Below are 24729 nucleotides of genomic sequence, written 5' to 3' on the forward strand. Positions count from 1 at the left end.
AGCGTTCACAGTGATCTGGATGAGATTGGAGACTATTATTCTAAGTACAGTAACTCAGGAAAGGAAAACAAAACACTATATGTTCTCACTCATAAGTGGGAGCTAAGCTGTGAGGATGCAAAGGTGTAAGAATGACACAATGTACTTGGAGGACTCAAGGGGAAAGGGTGGGAAGGGGGTGAGGGATAAAAGACTACACATTGGGTGCAGTGTACACTGCTTGGGTGATGGGTGCACCAAAATCTCACAAATCACCACTAAAGAACTTACTCATGTAACCAAACACCACCTATTCCCCATAAACCATGGAAATAAAAATAAATAAATAAAAATAAATAAAAGGAAAACTTAAGCTGGAAACTGTTTAGGGCAAACCTGCCTCCCATTCTATTCAAAGTTATCTCTCTGCTCACTGAGATAAATGCATATCTAATTGCCTCCTTCAGAAAGGTTAATTAGAAACTCAAAAGAAAGCAACCATTTGTCTCTCAACTATCTGTGACCTAGAAGCCTCCTCCCCACTTTGAATCTTCCAGCCTTCGCTTCAAGTCATCCTGCCTTTCCAGGCTGAACCAATGTACTTCTTACACTGATTGATGTCTCATGTCTCCCTAAAATGTACAAAATCAAGCTGTGCCCTAACCACCTTAGGCACATGCCATAAGGACTTCCTAAGGCTGTGTCAGGGGCATGTGTCCTCAACCTTGGCAAAACAAACGTTCTAATTTAACTGAGACCTATCTCAAATGTGTGGAGTTCACAGTGGCAAGACTAGATTTACGTTTGTGTTGAGCAGACAGTGAGCTTGACTGGCAAGAATCTGGAGTGGGAGTAACTCTGAGAGAGGCAGCTACCTGTGTGGTCTCAGGGAGAAGATCTGAGACTTACCAAGAAAAAGTGACCTGAAAGAACTGGCTGACTTCAGGCCCTCAACCAGTGCCTAGACCTCTTTTTGCAGCTCTAGAACACAGCCTTCATGCTAGGAGTCTCCCCGCCACTCACCCAGGGACCTTAAGGAAGGGCTTCCTCTGCCTGGTGTGGTGGCTCACACCTGTAATCCCAGCACTTTGGGAGGCCTAGGTGGGTGGATCACCTGAAGTCAGGAGTTCAAGACCAGCCTGGCCAACATAGTGAAACCCCATCTCTAGCAAAAATACAAAAATTAGGTGGCCATGGTGGTGTGTGCCTGTAATCCCAGCTACCCAGGAGGCTGAGGCAGGAGAACAGCTGGAACCCAGGAGGCAGAGGCTGCAGTGAGCTGAGATCACGCCACTGCACACCAGCCTGGGTGACAAAGCGAGACTCCATCTCAAAAAAAAAGAAGGACTTCCTCTTCTCAAGCATTTGGGTGGGCTTTCTAAAGCCCCATGTGCCTGAAGAGGTGGCCTGTAGCCTTTTGCAGCAGCAGGGCTCACATGAGGCTGGGAGATGAAAAGGCAGCCTGTGCCTTTCGTTCACTCCCCACTTCATCAAGCCAAGTTTCTAAATAACAGGGATGGTAACTGCCCAGTGCTGCCCAAAGTCACTTCTAAAGTTGCTTGGCAAAAAGCCACATGACTATTACTTAGCTCTCCACAGAACAGCATGTACCAAGTGGGATCACTGCTGTTGGTGTGTGGGTGGATTAGCTGCTATTGAACATGATAGGGCGGGCCCCTTTCCAGTTCACACCAGCCCCCCATCCCCGTGCCTACTCTGTGTATTATAGAGCCTCCTTTCTCTGAGCAGTTGAACTTGATCAGATGAGATGGCAAAAGCCAGAGCAGGGAGCAGGGCAAAAGAAAAAAATACATTCACAGTGGCTTTTGAAAACCTACAGATGAGACTTCTGAGGGGGCTGAGGAACTAAATCTTTTCTTTTGGCAGTAGGCACAGGGTACAGATTCATCTATCTGTGAATTACTCTAGCTCCTGCCATGTGGGTTCTATTTTAGCCCAGTAATGCAAAAGGAAAGAAAAACTAAGTTCTGACAAGCACTTACAGTTCTTAAAATTTTGTTGAAGACCCTAGAGGTCCTATAAGCAGCCTGAACAGGTAGTTAGGCCTCCTGGATTCTAGTCTGAGCTTGGCTACTAATTTACTGTGTGACTTTAGGCAAATTACTATTCTGAGCTTTAGTCATCTTATCTTTAAAATGAAGGGTTTGCTCTTTAGAGGAAGCTGAGTGAATGGCATATGGGAACGCTCTGTACTATTTTTATAACTTTACTGTAAGTCCAAAACTATTTTTAAATAAATGGTTTTCTTAAAAAGTGAAGGGATTATGTATATTAACTTCAAGATCTTCTCTACCTCTGAACAGTGATTTTATGTTCTTACTTATCACCCTTCAGGTGAAAGTAAGTCTCTTTCCAGCTATCCAAACATATATCAAAGTAGAATTTTTCCTCGCTCCTGCCCTAGGCAAGATGTTAATTAGACCCGACACAAACCCGTTTTCTGCTTTTAACATATCCTATACCCAGGGCAAAATTTAAATTATCTAAAACACATTTTAAAACACCCCATCCATACCCACTTTGTTCTTTCAAACAAGTAAATTTATCCAGCAGGGAAAGCTGTTGCTGGCAGTCCACGCTTACAGAATCTCAGCCTTGCCCTAGCAACTGAGCTAATTATAGCTCCGGCTACCTGGTAACAGCACTAGATTTCCCTGACATTAGCTGGCAGTTCCAAAGCCATCTCAGCTCTGCCTGCCACCTCACATCCTGAGAAGCCATCAGAGAAACTGAGAAACTATGAGTCTCTTTTAAGCAACTACCTAAGCTGGGGTGAGAACATTCAGAGAGGCTGCCCAGAATCACAGGACTTTAGAACTGGGAGGAATGTTTGCGTCAATCCTGGTCCAGCTCACTCATTTAAACAAAGAACCAGAAGTCCAGAAAAAGTGACTTCTCTTAGCCTGGCCTTCCTCTTGATTCCTTTCTCTCAATTCTCCCATACTGATCAATCATCAAGTCCTACAAATATTTCACCTCTTAAATACTTTAGAGGTGAGTTGCCTCCCCTCTATTCCTACAGCCCTCACTCAGGCCTTCTTTGTCTTGGCCAGTCTGTTCTCACTCACCTCCTGCCTTGCCTCTCTTGAATCTACCTTTCCCATGCATCAGAGGGATCTAGCAGGTTCCCTGCAGCTTAAAGGCCTTCAATGGTGCCTTATCACCCTCAGGATAAAGTCCACACTCTTTAAAATGGTACAAAAGACTGTGTCCCTCACATCAGCCTCATTCCTCCCCTAGTACTTAAATCCAGCAACACTAAACTACTTCTAATTCTATGCACACACCCTATGGTTTCTTGCCTAAAGGCTTTTGCTTGTGGCAAAAAATTCTCTCCTCCAACCTCAGCATCCATTGATTTAGTAATGCTTATTCCCCTTTGAAGACAAAGTTCAGGGGTCATCCTGAAGGATCCTTTGCAGATTTGCTTTCCATCCACTCTATTCATTTGGAATCAAAGTGCCCCCTTTGAGTTTCCTTACACTTTGTACATAGCTCTGATACTGCCTTGTACTATACTCTGGCACCTGTGGTTTACTCACCTTAGAAGTCCCAATTTCTAGTGCTTGGAACATAGCAGGTACCTAATTAATGCTTAAGAATGAATGAACGGATAAGTACAAAACTTTCCATGATTTCTCCCCTGCAGCCTCATCTTACCACCACCACAAGCCCTCCATACCACACGATCTAGCCATACTGAACGATTCAGAGTGCGCCAAGCACCCAATGGTTTTGTACGCCTCTGTGCCTTTGTTTATTTTTTCTTCTGTTTGAAATGCCTTTTCCTGTTTCCTGTGTGTTACTACCTTTTAGGATTCAGTGCAAACTTCGCACACTTGGCAAGGCCTTTCCTGGTGGATTTTATTATACTATAGAGTAGTCTGTCCATACCTCTATGGTAGCCCTTCTTATACCATTTATATTTATTTGTTGCTGTCTTCTCCACCAGAATCTAGCACAGTGGCTGGCGTAAAGTAGATAATCAATAGACATTTGATTGAATACAGCTATGCATGTGTGCAAACATGAGCAAAAGAATGACTAAAATGATATTGCAAACAAGGGAAACATTTGAGATAGAAACTTAGAATGCGTATTTTTCTCAAGTGTAATATGCTACTTCTATCAATGCATAAACCTGGATGTACGTAAGTTAAAGGAAGAAGTAGCCTTGTAAAAGTTCATCCAGAAGTATAAATTAAGTAGACATTGTTAGAGAGATAACTGAAAGTGGATTAAAATTAAATTAGGGCCCAGAATTTAGTTTGAGATTTGTTTTCCAGTGATTGGGAAAACATTCTTAAGTATTCAAAGGGAAAAAGCGTTTCTCAACAGGCAAGTGTTATGGATTCTTATCAAAAGCTCTGCAAAACGAGATAAGTTGTGTTAAGCAACAGCAGAAGTTGGTTTTGGTTAAAAGTTCCACTATGTTTTAAAGTAACTGATGCTTTGGGGAAAGTTGCTTTAAACATTTTGTGTATGTGTGAGATGGGGTCTCTGTCACCCAGGCTAGAATGCAGGGGTACAATCATGGCTCACTGAAGCCTCAACCTCCGGAGCTCAAGCAATCCTCCCACCTCAGCCTTCCAAGTAGCTGGGACCACAGGCACACAACACTATGTCGGCTAATTAAAACAATTTTTTTTAGAGAGATGAAGTCTCACTCTGTTGACCAGGCTAGTCTCAAACTCCTGGGCTCAAGTGATTCCTCCCACCTTGGCCTCCTTAAGTGCTGAAATTACAGACATGAGCCAACATGCCAGGCTTAAACATTTTTTGTGTGTGTGGTAAAATATGCATCATAAAATCTGCCGTTTTACCTATTTTTAAGTATACAGTTCTGTGGCATTAAGTACATTCACATAGTTGTTCAAACATCATCACTATCCATCTCCAGAACTTTTTCCCGAATGAAACTCTGTAGCCACTAACTCCCCATTCCCTCCTTCCCCCAACACCTGGCAACCACCATTCCACTTTCTGTCTTCATTATTTGACTACTTTAGGTACTTCATTTAAGTGAAATATATAAATATATATTTGTCCTTTGGGGATTGACTTTACTTAGCATGACACTCATGTTACAGCACATGTCAGAGTTTCAGACCTTTCTGAGGCTAAATAATTTTTTTCATTCATTCGTCAATGAACACTTAGGTTGCTTCCGCCTGTTGGCTACTGTAAATAATGCTCCTATGAACACAGAAATACAAATATCTGTTTGAGTATCTGTTTTCATTTCTTTTGGGTTATACGCAGAGCAGAATTGCTGGATTATATGGTAAGTCTATGTTTAATTTTTTGAGAAACTCCATACTGTTTTTCACAGCACTTGCACCATTTTATATTCTTTCTAGCAATACACAAGGGTTCCAATTTCTCCACATCCTTACTAATACTTGATATTTTCTGGGTTGTTTTATTTTTAGTATAGTAGCCATCCTGATGAGTGTGAAGTTTAAAAAACAATTAACCAAAATCATAAATATTGGTTACAAATATTTAATAGATAGATTCCCCCTATTTTCTTCCAATTTTCATTCCCCAAAAGAAGAAATAGATAAGCATGACCTCATGAACCTCAGAAGGCTGAGAATGGAGAATTGGCACATGGAGTGTGCATAGACAGATACACACACACAGACCATGTTCATACGAGGCTTCCAGAGAACGATTTAAAGATAGTTTGGCTGGCCATGTGTGGTGGCTCACACCTGTAATCCCAGCATTTTGGGAGGCCGAGGCAGGCAGATCACAAGGTCAGGAGTTTGAGACCAGCCTGGCCAACATGGTGAAACCCTGTCTCTACTAAAAATACAAAAATTAGCCTCATGTGGTGGTGGGTGCCTGTAACCCCAGCTACTCAAGAGGCTGAGTCAGGAGAATCACTTGAACTCAGGAGGTGGAGGTTGCAATGAGCCAAGATTGTGCCACTGCACTCCAGCCTGGGTGACAGAGCGAGACTCCCTCTCAAAAAAAAAAAAAAAGAATACTATCATTAATTCTGGCAAAAGCAGCCAAACAGCCACTTAAGACAATAACCTGAGCAGGTGCACGCTCTCTAGTATGTATCTCCAGGTATGCAGGATAGAAATCACAATCCTTTCTATTTATCTAACATCTAATAGATTAAAACATGTTTACACATGGGGAGAAGAGCAGGGCAGGAATTGATGACTCTAATTTAGGAAACTAAGGTTCACAGAAGTTAAGTGACTTGGCCAAGATCATGTAGCTAGAAAGGGCAGATTAACAATTTAGGTTTCTGGATGGGCGGGGTGGCTCACGCCTGTAATCCCAGCACTTTGGGAGGCTAAGGCAAGCGGATCACAAGGTCAAGAGATCAAGACCAACCTGGCCAACATGGTGAAACCCCATCTCTACTAAAAATACAAAAATTAGCTGGATGTGGTGGCGCACGCCTGTAGTCCCAGCTACTCAGGAGGCTGAGGCAGCAGAATTGCTTGAACCCAGGAGGCAGAGGTTGCAGTGAGCCGAGATTGTGCCACTGCACTCCAGCCTGGCACCCGGCTACGGAGCTAGACTCTGTTTTTAAAAAAAAAGAATTTAGGTTTCCTTAGAGTTCAAACTTTTGTCCCAACATTTTGATAACTCACCAAGATAACTCATCCTTCTCTAATAGCCTTCCTTTGGTTCAAGTCAATCTTCCTAAATCCTATAGCCTGATGGAGTTCCTGAGCGTCCCTGTAAGTCTGCAGGTAAACTGTAACTCATCATGTTGCCCGAAGCCTAAAGAAATCAGGCTGGAACTAAAGAAAATCAGTCAATGAGCCAAAAAGAAATTTAACCAACCCAGCCTTTTTCATCTGTTTTCTTTGGATGAACATTTGTATCTGAGAATGCCAAGGTAAATTTGATGCAATAGGGACACTTGGATTATATTATGTTATTTATACACAAGCAAACAAAAATTGAGAATTGAGACAACTAGGACAAATGGTCTCAAGTCCACTATTGAGGAAAAAGAAATTGATTGGGAATAAGAAAAAATAGTCCAGTGTGAATGTTTCCAGGAATTAGACTTATCTGGATAATTTTCCCATCTCTCGATTTGTCACAATAATGGCAAATATTTATTGAGGGCTTACTATGTGATAGGCATTTTGCTGAGTTCAGCTAATAGACTCATTTAATCTTCCTCCAGATCCTATAAGATAGGTGTTATTACTGTACTTGCTTTAGCTCAGAGAAATTATGGTATTTTTCCCAACACAAATAATAAGTAGAAAAACCAAGATTTCACCCCAGGTCTCGCCAGTTTGTAGCTCTTAACCAACAGAATAGTAAAAACAATGGCAATTTGGTAGGTAAGTAAAATCAGTAAGCTGTTTACTATAGCTATAGAAGTATGCTATTTACAAACCTCAAAAATTGCTCAGGAAAAGTATCATCCGATCTCAAAAATGAGAAAACCAAAGAAGTTTCAATCTAAAAGAGGTCAGGCAGTTTAAGGGCATAAAACAATGGAACACAACTCTCTCAACTCATATCTAAGGGCCAAATCCATTTTAACCTCCAATATCAATTATATAATATTTAAACATCGACTCTATCTGGTCAAAGATGACAACATTCTATTTCTCCTGACCCTTTTGCTATCAGATCTGGCCTTGTCAGTTTTTAAATTTCAGTCTTAGAATGGAAACTTAATTCACACAAGTTGAACAAGTAGTCATCAGGGGGCAAAACCCAGTGATGATGGTTTTGTGTGCCGTTTGGAGACTGGGTGTTTACCGAACAGCAGTGGATTTCATAAATTCCACGGTCAGACATGATTCCAGTGGCGACACACTTGGCTAATATGAGAAGATGCAGGATTAGGCAATCAACAATGAGGAAGTCAGCCAAGTTGCCACCCAAAAATTACTTACCACAGCAGCTGCGGTCCAGAAATGCTAACAAGCCAGTCTCCCTAGGAGCGGGCCATACTCAGCTGTGGACCACTCAACAACATTCTCTCACTTTATTTTGCTCCAAAGTCAGTGTACTGCAATGATTTCTCCTTTGCTTGCTTTATATGTTTAACACTGTCTTCCCTAAAAACCGAACTTACAATTAATGTTTGCTACCAAGAGGGGGTACCAGTGCCTAATCACGTAGGCATATGTCCCACTTTATCTGTACTGAGAGTAAGCAGCCTCTTCCTTTCTAAAAAAATTACTATGATAATTTACAAAAATTGAAGCTTAAAGGATAGCTTAACTTAAACACTCAACAGAAAAGTAGACAGTCTCAAGAAACCAAATTTTATGTATAAACTAATACTATTTTATTAATCCATGCCCAGGATGATTCTTAAGATTATTTCTTAAATCTCTAAACAGCTTAAAAAAGAGAAACTCTTTTTTATTTACTTGCTTTGAAGTTGATACGCTTAGATTTCTAACATAACTCTCTAGCTTTGACAACTCCTCTTATAATTTAAAATCCTTGTAGCTTCCATTTACAAGTAAGGATTATATCTCGTCTCCTCAATCAACTACCTAGAAAAAGACTTCCCACTTGGAAAGAGAAAGATAGCACCCATTTTCCAGTCCTCTTCTCCCAAAGTTGCCCATATTTCCCTTTCCTGAAGCCAAATACTTTTATTGTTTTTCACTAAGAGTAATTTTTCCCTCTTAAGTACAAATAGCTCAACAAAAATTCCCAGTAGCATAAATACGCAAATCAATAAAATAATTACTACTCACAATAGACTTTACATATGTTTCACAAGTACTGGTTTCCTGAAAAAGAACCACACACACGTAGCACTCAAATTATGGCAGATTCTAATTCAGTTGGGTTTGATTTAACATTTTTGCTATATTTTCTGTAAAGAAGTGTCCCTCTGACACTAAAGAAAAAAAATCAGAATCAAGAAAATTCTGTTTCTTAGCAGCAGAAAAGTCAAACTTCTGTGAATGAGTTTGGTAACAGAACAGTACTCTAAATTCTCCTTTGAACCACCTCATTCACCATGTGATGCTGGGCACATTACCCATGATGCCTCTTCATCAACACTGCGCTAATTAATATTCCCAATCTTGTGGGAGCACAATATGAATAACAAGAATGAACGTAAGACACATCTGTGGGAATTATGAGGGTGAGATTATAAAGAGTCAAACCTCTTCCTCATTTTTAAATTTTATAATAACTATAACTACTAGCAGAAATATAACTACTACCCTCTCATATATATATATATATGATGCTATTAAGTTTACGTGTTTTGATATGTTTTCTTATTTCATCTTCACGGCTGCTATTTATTCATAGAAAAAGTAATTCTCAGTATCTGTAGCGTTATTCTCAATGCCAGTCCTATAGAGGCTGGAACAGGCTCAGGGAGACTAAGTAACTTGACTAAGTTTCCTAGTTGAATCTCAAGACAATAGGTCCTAATGCAGTGTTTTCCTAACCTCTTTTTCTTACATCAAAACAGAATTGTGGCCAGGTGAGGTGGCTCACGCCTGTAATCCCAGCACTTTGGGAGGCCAAGGTAGGAAGATCACTTGAGCCCTGGAGTTTGAGACTAGCCTGGGCAACATAGTGAGACCTCAATCTCTGAAAAAAAATTGTATGTATGTGTGTGTGTGTATATATATATATATTAGCCAGGTATGGTTGCACACCTGTGGTCCCAGCTGCTTGGGAGGCTGGGGTGGAAGGATCGCTTGAGCCCAGGAGGTCAAGCCTGCAGTGAGTTGTGACAGTGCCACTGCACTCTAGCCTGGGTGACAGAGTAACACCCTGTCTCAAAAATAAAGTAAAATAAACCAGAACTGCCCTAGAATCTATCAATCCCTCATCACAACATAATGTGATAAACTAATTTCAACTCTGAATGATTGATAATGGCTTTATGTAGTCTGTTTCCCAAGTAATAAGAACACGTTAACACAAGCTTTTAGCACTTTTCAAATAATCATAACCAAATGAGAAGAGTAATATGACAGACAGATTGAACAAACATTTGGTAAGAAGTAGTTTGAGATCCCTCAAATCATGTGATGCACTAGCTCTCTGACTACTCTGCTCACACATAAGACTAAATAAGAGACAGGGCCATATCTAAGGGCTGTCCTGTCTGCATGTGACAATATGCTGTGTTCCACTCCCCTCACACACACCTTGTGCAGCTCCTATAATCTCATTTATCACACTTCTCCAGTTGAGAAATGGTGCCTTCTCACACCCCATTCAAAATGTTTCCTAAAGATCTTTAGCTAGGGAGAAGCAGAGTGAGACCAAATGATTCAGGCAGCCATAAGATTCAATCTTTTAAAAAAATCCTGGCAGAGCTCTGTGGCTCATGCCTGTAAAATCCCAGCACTTTGGGAGGCTGATGCAGGTGGATCACCTGAGGTCAGGAGTTTCAGACCAGCCTGGCCAACATGGTAAAACCCCATCTCTGCTAAAAATACAAAAATTAGCCAGGTGTGGTAGCAGGCATCCATAGTCCCAGCTACTCAGGAGAATTGCATGAACCCCAGGGGTGGAGGTTGCACTGAGCGGAGATCATGCCACTGCCCTCCAGCCTGGGTGGCAGAGCGAGACTCTGTCTCAAAAAACAAAAAATCATTTTCCTCAAATTATCTAAGAAATTGTCCCTTCCTTCTTTGCCTTGAAGACAGTTAATGGGGAAAGTTGCTCCCTCTGCACAGTGAACAACTCTATCACTGTTCCTACCCTAAGGCAAGTCCTCCCTGTCATCCTCCCTCTCTCACCATCTCTGTTACCAACCCTCACTTGGCAACATCCTTCTTGACTCCCGGCAGCTCCAGTGAGGCATACTCATTATGTAGCCACATGAAAGATGAAAGGTGAATCTGGATGAACTTCTGGAAAATTCGAATTTAAAACATGGAAATGCAGGAGAGACAGGAAGTAGGGTTCAATCCCCCAGATTTAGCTGTACACATTAATTGAATTTACCAAATAATCATTTGGGTCTCATAGACACCAGCTATTCCCCTGATCAAAGATATTATCTAGCAGCCTATAATGCTGCCCAGTTATCCTCTTGACAGTACAGGGCACATAGAGAAAATGATAATATCTGTATACTCCTCTGGGGTAAACAGTTGGAGATTTAGAATTTCTGATAAGGTCAGAGGCAACTAGTCCCCGGTCATTTGGGCCACTTCAGGTCCTGCTTGTTCAGACACAGAGAGGGCTGAGGAAACCAATATTGTGGTGACCAGCTAGGAGGCTTAGTCCTCATAACCCACAGCCCGATGTCCTCTTACCTAGGTGCTGTGTCATCTCACCCTCAGCTCAGCCAATCCAGCAGGTCTTCCTTCCCCACCCCAATCACTGACCCATCAATCAAGATAGCCCTTCCGTCCAAGGAAATGGCCATTTTCCCTCCCACTCCACCTAGGCCAACTGCTATCCCATAGGTACCCTCTTCTTCATTCTAAGGCAAGCTATTCCAAAGACTAAAAATGCCTAAGATTCTGTCGTAAACACTTATCTACATAGTCATCTTCAAAAGCAAACATGAACTTCTCAAGGAACAGAAACACCCGTAGCCCCTGCCCTTTTCTCCATAGCATCATTCTCTGCCCCACCAAGCCGGAGTTAGGAGCAGCCTTTCTCTAGTAGAGGTATGACCTGGTGATGATCTGCTTCAGAGTCACCTCAGATCTCGTCTTAAAAATGGACATTTTTGGCTGGGCAAGGTGGCTCATGTCTGTAATTCCAGCACTTTGGGAGGCCGAGGTGGGTGGATTGCCTGAGGTCAGGAGTTCCAGACCAGTCTAGCCAACATGGTGAAACCCTGTCTCTACTAAAAATATTTTTAAAAAGGTTAGCTGGGCATGGTGGCAGATGCCTGTAATCCCAGCTATTCGGGAGGCTGAGGCAGAAGGATTGCTTGAGCCCAGGAGGCGGAAGTTGCAGTGAGCCAAGATCACACCATTGCACTCCGGCCTGGGCGACAGAGTGAGACTCCGTCTCTAAAAAAAAAAAAAAAGAGCATATTTTGCCAGGCTAGGTGGCTCATACCTATAATACCAATGACTGGGGAGGCTGAAGTGCGAGGATCTAAAGGCCAGGAGTTTGAGAGCAGCTTGGACAACATAGTGCCACCCCTTCTGCCCTTCTTTACAATTTTTTTTTTTTGAGACAAGAAAGAGTCTTGCTTCATCATCTACGCTGGTCATCTAGGTCATCTAGGCACAATCTCGGCTCACTGCAACCTCTGCCTCCTGGGTTCAAGAGATTTTCCTGCCTGAGCTTCCCAAGTAGCTTGGACTACAGGCACTCACCAACACACCTGCTAATTTTTAAATTATTTCTAGTAGAGATGGGGTTTCACCGTGTTGGCCACGCTGGTCTCAAATTCCTGACCTCAAGCCATCTGTCTTCTTTGGCCTCCCAAAGTGCTGGGATAATGGGCTTGAGCCACAGTGCCTTGCCAGTTTTTGTTTTTCTTTTTTTTAATTATCTGGGCCTGGTGTCCCTCGCCTGTGATCCCAGCTACCCGGGAGGCTGACCCAGGAGGATCACTTGAGCCAAAGAGTTGGAGGCTGCGGCGCTGTCATAGTGACACTGCACTCCAGCCTGAGCAACAGGGCAAGACTCGTTTCTAAAATAAATTAATACATTTTAAAAATGCAAATATCCACCCCAGCCCCACACTTCCACATGACTAAATCAAAATCCCTAGGATAAGGCATGGAATCTACATTTTAAATCAGCTCCCAAGGTGATTGTTCTGCACCGTTCCACGTCAGAGTTTGAAAGAGCCTCTGATTTATTTCAGCCCTCTTTCTTTACAGAGAAGGAAAGCAGAAAGCAGGCACCAGAGAAGTGAAATGAGCTTGTCCAAGGTCACAGGTTGTTAGGATGACCAGAGCTAGACGAAACCCCACCTCTCTCACTGACTAGCACAGCCCCAGCTAGGAAGAGCCTGGAATAGTGACGGACTGGGGAAGGCTACACCATCCCCATCCCCTGCCCCTGCCCCGGAGAGGCAGGCCCCTGAACTCACCCGCTTGTAGATGTCCTCCCGGCTGGCCTCATACTTCTGTTGCATGCGCTCCTCCAGGAAGTAGATGCGCAGCTTGAGGCTGAAGTTCTCCTTTTTCAGGTCATTGAGGTGCTGGGACAGAGTGCGATATCCATTAGACATGATGGGCAACCCATGGGGAGGAGCGTGCCTGATTGCCCCCTCAGCCCAGTAACATGGTGCAGCTGCACCGCAGCATGAAGCGAGCCGGCTGGGAGGCAGCTGAGGCTGCGGAACCAGAGGCCGGGGCTACGGCAACATGGCCCGTATTGCTGGAGCTCTCTCCGGGACTCGGGACTGGGCTCACTGCTCTGGGTGCTGGAGCACAGCGCACTTTCCTTTTTTACCTCAGGGAGATATTTGCGGAATCCCTGACAGAGGAACATGCTGCGTGAACTCAGACACAAGTGGTGTAACCCGACTCCAAACCAGGACTCTGCTGTCACCCTCCTGGAGCCTCCCAGGCCCAACTGCAGGCAGTTAACAGCTTCTCGGAAAAGAGGGACTGACCCCCAAGAGCTTCCAGGAAAGGGGAAGGGGAGTAATTCAAGGTGACAGCAGGGTTGCAAAGAAGAGAAGGAAACAAAGGGTGGTGAGGGGGTATTTAAATGACCTATGGCTGATTTGGACTATAAGACCAAAACGAGTGTGGCCAGAAACAAGAAATAAGTTTGCTATAGAAAAGAACACTTGTATATAAAATGGCCCACAAAAAGGTAACCACATGTCAAATATCCCATTTTCTGTCCCATGCATACCTTAAAGAGCTTCTAACCAGAGAAGTCTCAATTTTCTTTGATGATCCAGAGCTCACCTCTAATCAGTTCCTTTGCAGTTTTCAGCCCCAAGCTTTTCTAGCTCTGATACAGTTAAATGAATAGCCTTCATTCCCACGAGCCTTCCCCCATACACACCATAGCTACCCGCAAAGAAAGTGCAAATCTTTTAGCTCAGTGGAATCTTTGCAGACTCTGTTTACCAGTTACAAAGCTCAGAAAGAGGCAGGGTCAAGGGATCCTCCCTCCATGGAAGAAGGGATAGGCAGTAGAGAGTGTGGGAGGATGACAGAGACGGACCCGTCATCTTGGAGCCCAGAGATTTCAGGCAGTCCCTGGTTCTTAACTCTGGCACCTGCCAAGTGGAGCCAGGCACTCATCACCAGATCTTGCTCCTAAAGTAATTTAAGATCCTTGAGTGACAGCTGCAACATGAGCAGGAAGTATTATTTATACCACATTACACTGAAGGTGACGGGAGACAACACCGTAGCACAGATACTAAACACGAGTTCTTGGTAGCAATAATATTAACGTGAAACAAAATACTAACATCCAAGGTAAAATAAACTAAAAATTGTACATTTAATTCAAGCCCTCAGTTCCTCCCCAACCTACCTGCTTCTCATTCTTCCAATTCCTTCTCAAATCTTCATAACCATTCCAGTCAACAACTCCTGAGTACCCGCCAGATAGGACATTGGGCATGAGAGAGATAAAGATCAAGAAAGTCCCAACCCTCAAAGAGCTACATGGCTATACAGCTGGTCACGATATGTTAAGATATGTGTTTTACATTATAATCCTCCAAACCTGTGTTTTTCAACTTTTGCATGTTACATTGCAATCTAGTACATATGCATACACTCTTAACTGAAGTAAATGTTTCAAAAAGCAATTGTCACCATCATTCTGTGTGATGTACTCTGATATTTCCTATTTCTTTTCCTGGAAGTGACCCACCAGATTGATTTCATGACCCACTAATAAGTTTCAGCCTGAGTCTGGATGTTGACTCCAGGGGAGCCCGTCAGAATGAGTAGTCAGTTCTTAGTGGAGTGATCAGAGAAATCTTCATTAGAAGTTGAATTTGCACTTTGCCGTGAAAGATAGAAAATGTTTGAATGAATAAAGTGGCCTCGGGGGGGCATAATTAGAGCGAAGCATTCTCACAGATAGATTTAGATTATAAATAGGCAAAACAGGCAACACATTTCTTATCATACACAGTTGATAACTTAAGCCAAAATATATATCATTTGAAAAAAAAATCTAAACATTTAAAATTCATTTAATCATATTCACTAAATCTGAATTCTTAGAATAAGAGTTAGGCTTAGCTAGAGACAGTGAAGAAAAAAGTCTAAGTTAAAACTCAAAATATGCTTTTCCGTTCCCAGTTCTCTTACTAAATAGCTATGTGGCCATAGGAGTGCACTTCTCTAGAGGCCTAACTGTCCTCACTTAAAAAATGAAATGGCTTTAAAAATTAGTGATTTTTAACGGCCTTTCCTGGGCTAAGCTCTTCAAGGGATAGCCCAGTTATTGTCACCTCCATTTTGCTCAAGGGGAGCCAGGCTGCCAGACTCTAGATCAGTGCTGAATCATGCTTTGGCTGTCTACTTAGATTCCTTTCTTAGATAAGATAATTTCATAAAAGTTTTACAGGAAATAAAACTGCATATGAATCCAGGGTATTCTTATGCATCTTAGATTTCTGTTGGGACATGTATGCCGATTTCCTCAGCGATACCTTGTTCCTCTATCGCTCTGCATCTTTTCTGTGTTCTTGCCAGCTCCTTAAGGTGGGTACTTAAATTATAGTAAGTCCTTAGCCTTCTACTTTTTTCTCTTCACCTGTTTTCTATGGAGCTTTCATCTACTTTTAGGGCTATACTTCACCCTTGAAACAACCCCCAAATCTCCAACCAGTCTTCTCACCCAAGATCTAGCCCTACATATTCAACTCTTTGCTTAGATCATTTAACGTGGATGTTCCCAAATTCCACCCAAGCAAAGCCTTTGCTGTTACCCTAGCCTGGAAAGACTTCTTCCTCTTTTGAACTTAATATTAATATGTTAATATCTAAAGGCAGATATTAACATTCAAGAAGTGTTCCTATGCTGCCTTATGATGTGGCTTTTGTTATCTTGAATGATTATTTACATCTTTTAGAGTTATGTAATTTTTTACGTGTTTGATCTTTCCAACTAGTCTGAAGCTGCCCAAGGAAAAAGTCAATGACTAATACATCTTTCTAAACTCCTACAGCTTCCATAACAACCTGAGACCTCTCCAGCAACATTCATCCCATTGTGCTGGCACAGCCTGTTTGCAATGACCTCAACCCAGCAAGAGTGTTTTGAGAGCTGACAAGCCATATTTTGTGTCCTTGTATTCTTGTTGCATAGTATTTAGGAAGCACTCCCTAAATATCTGTGGAATTAACGAATAGCTAAGATTCCATAAATATTGTACATTTTGCTTTGTTATATATGGGCTGGCTCACCTGTATTATTATCACAGATTTCCAATAATATAAGAAAATTTGTTTTAATAGTTCCAAAGAAACTACATTTGGTAGAACACTTATTCTAGAGTAGGTAGAAAAATGACGCTTTTTCACTTAAATTTCTAAGTTTATATGCCCACCCTAATGTGCGTGGGCATATCAACTTTCCCTAAGCTGCAATTTATATCTAAATTGCTAGTAGAAATCTCTGCTTGAATTTAGACATCCCATACTTGTGGTATCTACAACTGAACTCTGGATCTTCCCCAGCAAACATGCTCCTCCCTCACTAGACCTTTTTTCAATTTGTAACAACTCAATATTTGCAGTTTTTTGGGCCCAAACCTTTGAATCATTCTTGATTCATTCCATCTCCTACATATCATGTGACCTCAAATCTTACTATATATATACTATATGATAGTATATATATTAATAACATATATGTAGTATAATACATATATTGTATTACGGTTGTATCTGTTGTATTATGTATATAATATATATTATACTATATTATATATATACTATATATTACTATATCTATTTTATGTATATATATTATACTGCCACTACTGCCCCTGGCATCTCTACCACCCTGCTCCACAGTGCTGCCATCTTTTCCTTACGTGATCTGAACAGTCCCTTAATCAGTGTTCCTGCTCCCACTCTTGTTCCCTTATAGTCTATTCTCAGCACAGCAGCACAGTGACCCTTTTAAAATACGTCGGATTACTCCTCTGCTGGAGAGCCCCTGGCTTCCCATCTAACTTAGAGTGAAAGGTGATGTCCCTTCATCAGCCTGCAAGGCCTGAGGCCCTACATCCTCTTCTCCCCACTTCTATTACCTCCTCTACTTCTTCCTGCCACTCTCCCCCTGCTGTCTGCTCCAGCCACACTGTTTCTCTTTGTTGTTTCTCAAAAACAGTGAGCAAGAGAAGGTTTCTTCTTCAGGGTCTTTGAACTCGTTGACCCTTCTGCCCGGCTGCTCTTTCTCTAGGGAGCTGCATGATTCTCTCCTCACTTTCTTCATCTTTGATTGAATGTCACTTTCTCAGTGAAGTGAACACTCTATTTGAGACTATAACCCTACCCTGTGCCTCATCCCAGCTCTCTGAATCCCCCTTCATTGTTTTTTATTCCATGGCACTATCACCCTCTAAAATACTACATTTATTTATTTATCTCGTTTACTTATTTATCTTGTCCGTCTCTCCCCACCGCACGTAAACTTCATGAGAAAACTGGGATGTTTCCTTGGTTTGTTCACTGCTGTATCACGAGTGCCCAGAATGGTGCCTGATACGTAGCAGGTGCTCAATAAATATTTGTTGAATTAAATAATTGATGAGTAATTAATCTGCTGATTTATTTCTCATTGGATTAATAAAACATAATCTACATACAAGATTATATAAATTTTTAGGATAAAAAGCATACCTAATAGCATTCCTCCTTATAAAAAGATTATAAGTAAAATAAATTACTCTAAGGGACTTGTTTTAACACACCATGAAGAATCTGGACTTTCTACAAGAGTTCTAGAAATCATATATAACAAATTACAAAGGACAATATGAACTGTACAAACAGTAAAAACTGGGCTGGGTGCAGTGGCTCACGCCTGTAATCTCAGCACTTTGGGAGGCCAAGGTGAGTGGATCACACAAGGTCAGGAGTTCAAGACCAGCCTGTTTGACGTGGTGAAACCCCATCTCTACTAAAAATACAAAAACTAGCCAGGCATGGTAGCATGTGTCTGTAGTCCCAGCTACTCAGGAGGCTAAGGCATGAGGACTGCTTGAACCTGGAAGGTGGAGGTTGCAGTGAGCAGAAATCATGCCACTGCACTCCAGCCTGGGTGACAGAGCGAGACTCTGTCTCAATAAATAAATAAAAACTATAAAAATTAGGAAGGAGAAGATGCCAGGGAAGGTACCACAGAGAACTGGCAGTTTAGCTCGTCTCAAAGGATGAGTCGAGCTTGGATAGGCAGTGTGGAGAACACGAGGCAGTCCAGGCAGGTAGAACATGAGCAAAGGGGCAGAGGGCCCACCAGGCCCAAGTAAAGGGCGATGTGTCCTGCAATAGGGCACAGAGATGAGGGGAAATAAAAAGTGGTCTCAGGGAAAGCTCGAAAGTCACGGTGAGGAGCCCAGAGGTTGCCCCTTCAGGATCCTGGCTGTCAATCTGGACACCAGTCAGGGGAAGGGAAGTGGAGGTGGGGAGGAGGGCAGTGGGGGCAGGGAGGGCCAGGAACTCCTGACCGGGAAGATTATTTTCTTTGTGAATTGTTTAGGTTTTGTTTTACTTATTTGTTTTCTTGTAGCTTTAACAAATGTCAGTGCTGTTATGTGAAAACTTGAAAAAGAAAAAAAAAAGCTTTAACAAACAAAAACACACATACCTGAGCTGCACATGCAACCTATTAGCTCACGGTAAATGGGCCTGTGTGTTTTGATAACCTCTGCATTGCTTAGGAAATAAAACGCTGCAAATTCTTGAGCAAGGGGAAGTGCATCTATCTTTGCTCTTCTTTCTTCTCATAGTATACCTAATATCTTTACTCTGGTCTCAAAGTAAAAACGTACTAGTCCAGACTAGAAATAAGATGTAAATAAAGACTCAATCAATGCCAACAGTAGGAGGAGGATTACCACCCAGCTGTTGCCTGTCATGCCCCATTAACACAACCAACTGTCAAGTCTGCCTTTAAAAAAACCCAGCTTGACGTTTGCTTAATCATATTCAGACCCCCCAGCTAGCTCATATAATGGATGTACTTGAAAACATATTAATTTTTTACCAATCTTTCTCCTAAAAATAAAGCTTCACTCACTAAAATGATTAATCATCTTAATGGACACATTCTTTTCGAATAAAACTTCCACAATTTTAACTCTACTAATTTGATATCTGTGGATAATTCTTATCTTTACCTTCCTTGAAAATAAAACTATTTTTAAAATAAGTTACTACGGCAACAGAGGAACAGAAGAGTAGTGTTTTAAGTAACCCTTCACACTTTTCATCCATGTACACATAGACAATAAATATTATCACTATTATACATATTTACCTAGGTTGGGTACCATGAAATTGTGAAAAGAGCAATAGCTTTGAACCAAGAAGATCGATGTTCATATTCCGGCTCTCCTTTTTTCTCATTGACTCATTTTGGGGAAACTACTTAATACAAGTTAACTATAGGAAGGCAGTCAGAAGAGAGGGATCCAGGCAGGATACTAAGAGGGTTGCAACCGTATCTGTAATGCTAGCGTTTGTTTTTTCATCTGAGGCAAATAAACTAAAAATAATGTTTGTGACCATTTAGATATTCAATACATGGACAAGTGTTTACTCTTTGTATATCTTATTTGTAAAACAGCTTATCTTATATATATATATATATATATATATATATATATATTCTTTTGTACTTTAGGTTCTGGGGTACATGTGAAGAACATGCAGGATTGTTGCATAGGTACATACACGGCAATATGGTTTGCTGTCTCCATCCCCATCACCTATATCTGGCATTTCTCCTCATGTTATCCCTTCCCAACTCCCTACTCCCTGCAGTCCCTCCTCTAGTCCCCCACAACAGATCCCAGTATGTGATGCTCCCCTCCCTGTGTCCATGTGTTCTCATTGTTCAACACCCGCCTATGAGTGAGAACATGCAGTGTTTGATTTTCTGTTCTTGTGTCAGTTTGCTGAGAATGATGGTTTCCAGGTTCATTCATGTTCCTACAAAGAACACTAACTCATCGTTTTTGATGGCTGCATAATATTCCATGGTGTATATGTGCCACATTTTCCTTGTCCAGTCACTATTTTAAGGGGAATGAAAGTAGGAATTACAGGGAGGCAGCTATCGATTAGATATAAGGATAAATTCTCTAGTAGAGTTGGATGTAATAAAGGTATTGCCACACTCTATCCATATGTTTATACATCAGATTTTTAGTGAGCACATACATCATGAGACAGAGTAAACTTCCTGTCACAAAAGGCAGCTTCACTGAAACTAAAGAATCACCTGTCAGGGATATACTGTTAAAAGTTTTCACACATCAGCTAGGAGTTAGCTCTAGAGGGCTTTAAAGATCTTTGGCCATCCTGAAGTTCTATGCTTGAAACACATTTTCTCATAGAAACACTCCTACCAAAGGCCAGTGAGAGAACTATCACTTTCTGAAGAATTTCAGAATGCCCACCAGCTCTCCTGTAGCCCGAAAAGGTAATGAGAGTCCACCTGCTCAGGCTGAGCGCTCTGGCTGCCTTGTGCTGCAGAAGTGATAAGTGTGTATAAAGGACACCCTATTTCTAAGACAAAAGCAGTAACAATGACTCAAGGATGATGACCAATAGACAACTGAACCTATAACTTTGCTAACTGTCATATTTTCAAAACAGCCCTGTGGGAAGGAAATACAAATGTCTGGGGAGTATTTCCTGCTTTTTAGCACCCAGGGAACTACAACCAGGAGCCCAACTTGTTTTGATTAGGGATGGGGATAGACAAGAAGAGATGGGGCAGGAAGAAGAGAGGGCTGGTTTGTTTTACAAATACATATTTTATTTATAATACATCTATGTGTCTGGGAGTCTCTATGCTGGTCTCATAAAATCTGAATTGTACAAATAAAAAGTTTAATTCCTGGCTGTTTTGAATGACTTGGGCCTGTATAAAATTAATCAGATACAATTATACTAACTTCACAACAACCATCACCTGCATTGGATTTGACAATGTACAAAGTACTTCCACGTATATTATTTCATTTTATCTTTACCACAACCTTTGAAGTATGAAGATACGATGATCCCCATTTTACTGCCTAGGACAAAGAGACATCAAGAGATTAACTGACTTGCTCACCAAGAAAGTGGAGGAGCACAGACTGTAACTCCAACAGTTTAACTCCATACTGCATATGCATCAGGGTCTTAATCATGAGACTGTATGACCCTGCTAAGCCTGGGATTTACCTGCAACTGATAAGGTATTCCCTCTTCTACCTCAGGCCCCTTCCATCTTTTCAAAAAGTACCCATCACTGTAAATAATCTTCCTGGAGACCTTAAAGGATCTGACCACCTAGATCTATGTAAAAAATTGTTTTCTGGCCGGATGTGGTGTCTGACGCCTGTAATCCCAGCACTTTGGAAGGCCGAAGTGGGCGGATCACGAGGTCAAGAGATCAAGACCATCCCGGCCAACATGGTGAAACCCCCGTCTCTACCAAAAATACAAAAATGAGCTGGGCATGGTGGCCCGCACCTGTAGTCCCAGCTACCCGGGAGGCTGAGGCAGGAGAATTGTTTGAACCCGAGAGGCGGAGGTTGCAGTGAGCCAAGATTACACCACTGCACTCCAGACTGGTGACAGAGCAACACTCCATTTCAAAAAAAAAAAAATCATTTTCTTCATTTTTAAGATGAACAAACTGAAGTTGGCTCTCAAAAGGTAAATAAAGAATTACCATATGACCTAGCAATTCCTTTCCTAGTTATATACCCAAGAAAATTGAAAACATATGACCACACAAAATCTCATATGCAAATGTTCATAGTAGCATTATTCATAATACCCCAAATTGGAAATATCTCAAATGTCCTTCAACTGATGAATAAATAAAATTTAGCATATCCAAATCATAGAATATTACTCAGCCATAAAAAGAAATGAAGTACTGATACATGCTACAACATAAATGACCTTGAAAACATTATGCTATAATATGAAAGAAGCCAGACACAAAAGGTCACATACTGTATAATTCCATTGATATGAAAAGTCCAGAATAGGCGAATCCATAGAGAAACTGGATTCGTGGTTTCCAAGAACTGGGGAGAGGGAAAATGGGAAGTGAGTGCGAATGGGTATGAAGTTTCTTACTGGAGTCAGAAACAGGTACAGGAATTAGACAGTGGTGATGGTTGCACAACTCTATGAATATACTAAAGTCATACAATTGTACAATTTAAAAGAAGGTGCACTGTATAGTGTGTTAATCATGTTTCAATAGAGCTTCGCTTTTACAAGAAGGCAAATAAACCGAAGCTTAGAGAACTAAACCAAATCTTTATCTTCTATAAGGGATTTTTTTTTAATGATAAGTTTCAGTTAAAGTCAAATTTGATTCAATTCAGTTAAAGACAAATGGCTTAGAATGAATCACATCTAAATATTCTGTATACCAATCCTACCTATGTAATAGGACCCTAAAAGAAGAGTCAGATGTAGTATCTTCTAAGTGCCTCTCAATACTGAATATTCACAGTTTATTATGTTTTATAAAAAGGTAAAGTTCTAGGATAACCCTTAGATAAGACAGAAACATATGATCTATGTTTTGACATAAGAAACTACGTTTAACTTTCACATACCACATTCTGCCAAGGAAAATGTCAACCCACTTGGTGTTCCGCTCATCAACTCTTTTATTCCAACGTAATGTTTCTGCCTTGTCTCAGAAGCCAACTACTGATACGTGCTTCAGAAAGCTGACTACAAACTCCACAAAGTCCTGTGTTTTTCTTTTGGATTGCACAATAAACAAACAAGTCACCCTTCTAAAAGTCTGTTTCTGAAATTTTAACATAATTCCTGAAGTTCCAGAGTCTATTAAATGCTAAAATATTAACAATACCATTCCATTTTCTCTGCTAAAACTTGGAAGAGTACTGATACCCATCCTGTACACAGCCTTTTCTTGAAATAACTGGCCTGATAACAAGAGCACTAGTGACAGAGCTATTGCATCAGGTTGATGAATAAACCCTGTCTTAGGCAGCCTCATCACGCAGATAAAGAACAGGAGTTAGGATGATGTTCCTGCTGCCTTCCCCAACATGGATACACACCCACACCACCCCCAGTTCTGGAATAACCAGGTGTTATCTTCACCATCACACCAGAGCACTGTGAACCATATCAAAACAAAACAAAACAAATAACAATGTCCCTGGCCACCAAAAATACATGGCCCAGCCAGAAACAGTGCTGCCAGAGTCAGTGAAATGAGCCGCCAGGCAGGAATGACAGCTGAGCTTGGGCCTCCCAAAGATTTCCAGACTCCAGACTAGATTCCCCATCACTTTGGCCCAATCAGCATCAGCAGGACTTGGTGTTTGATCACAATTGGCTCAACTCAGATTATTTGCTGAGCTTCTGGAATCCAGGAGAAATAGTGACTTTTGGCCTCAGCTTTTTCTCTAAATTTTAAATAATGCTTTCTCCGTCTTTTTCTAGGAGTGAAGGCAATTTTGAAGGCATGACAAGCACCTGCTCTGGGCGTAAGAGCTAAGAGTTTCCGGGTGTCGTGGCTCATACCTGTAATACCAACACTTTGGGAGGCCCAGGCAGGAGGATTGCTTGAGGCCAGGAGCTTGGAACCAGCCTGGGCAACAGGGTGAGACCCCGTCTCTACAATAAATAAAAAAACAAAACATCAAAATTAGCCAGGCATGGTGGTATGTGCCTGTAGTCCCAACTTCTCAGGAAGCTGAGGTGGGGGATCACTTGAACCCAGGAGGTCGAGGCTGCAGTGGATCAAGATCATGCCACTGCACTCAAGCCTGGATGACAGAGCAAGACCCTGTCTCAAAAAAAAGAAAAAAGAAAGAAAAAGAGGCCAAGAGTCCACAGTGATCACAGTGATACCATGAATGTCCATGGCTGTAACAATAACGCCTTGACCAGAAGTAGGAGGATAAGGCGGGAGACAAAGCCAAGATGAACCCCAATTGACCCTCCAGTGCTCCATCCATGACAGAAAGCCTTCTAGTTTTGAATGCACCAGGTTCTTGCTGCCTCCAGGACTTTGCATGGGTAGTAGCATTAGCCTGGAATGTCACTTCTCTTTAATCCCCACCCAGCTCTCACTTAACTAATACCAACTCACCCATAAGGATCTAAGTTAGATATTACCTACTAAGAAACCTACCCGGCCTTAATGCCTGGGCAGGGGCTCTTCCTGAATGCTTCCACAGCACTGCTAACCTACGCTTATTGAGGCCTGTTTCACAGTATAGTGGAATTATCTCCTTGACTGTCTCCCCTAGATTTGGAGTTCCTTAACAACAGGAAGAATCTGCTTTACTTTTCTTCCAAATATAGAAGCTGCTTGACTGTTTTTTGGTTCGTGTTGCTGTTGCTACAGTGGCTGTAAAAGAACGACATGTGCCTGTTCCAGTTTTCTCTTTCTCAGTGCAGGGCATAACCTAGTAGTTGCCCAAGCAAGAAAACTTGACATCATTTATTCATCCAAAACAAACAAAAAAGAAAAGAAAAGGGCATGGCTACTCTCTCCCAGGCATTACGCTAATCACTGTGTCTAGCAGTGAAAAGATAACCACTGTCCCTGCTATGGTGAGCTCATGTTTAAAAGAAAAGGCACACTTTG

General features: G+C 41.7%; 1 protein-coding gene across 6 annotated transcripts in view; it reads right to left on the bottom strand.

The window, feature by feature from the left end:
* The window catches only part of PDE4DIPP2 (PDE4DIP), a 295357-nt gene that overhangs the window by 142757 nt on the left and 127871 nt on the right, over nt 1-24729 (bottom strand). For 4 of the 6 annotated variants that reach the window (XM_064372639.1, XM_064372637.1, XM_064372635.1 and 1 more), the window contains exon 4: nt 13007-13117. The exons of the other annotated variants lie outside the window; for them this stretch is intronic. In XM_064372639.1, coding sequence (XP_064228709.1) covers nt 13007-13117 — 111 coding nt within the window. The remainder of the gene's footprint in view (nt 1-13006; nt 13118-24729) is intronic. 6 annotated transcript variants of the gene reach the window in all.

Source organism: Aotus nancymaae, unplaced genomic scaffold (genome assembly GCF_030222135.1).
Source record: "Aotus nancymaae isolate 86718 unplaced genomic scaffold, 86718_ANA_hifiasm-v0.15.2.pri h1tg000007l, whole genome shotgun sequence".
Taxonomy (NCBI): domain Eukaryota; kingdom Metazoa; phylum Chordata; class Mammalia; order Primates; family Aotidae; genus Aotus; species Aotus nancymaae.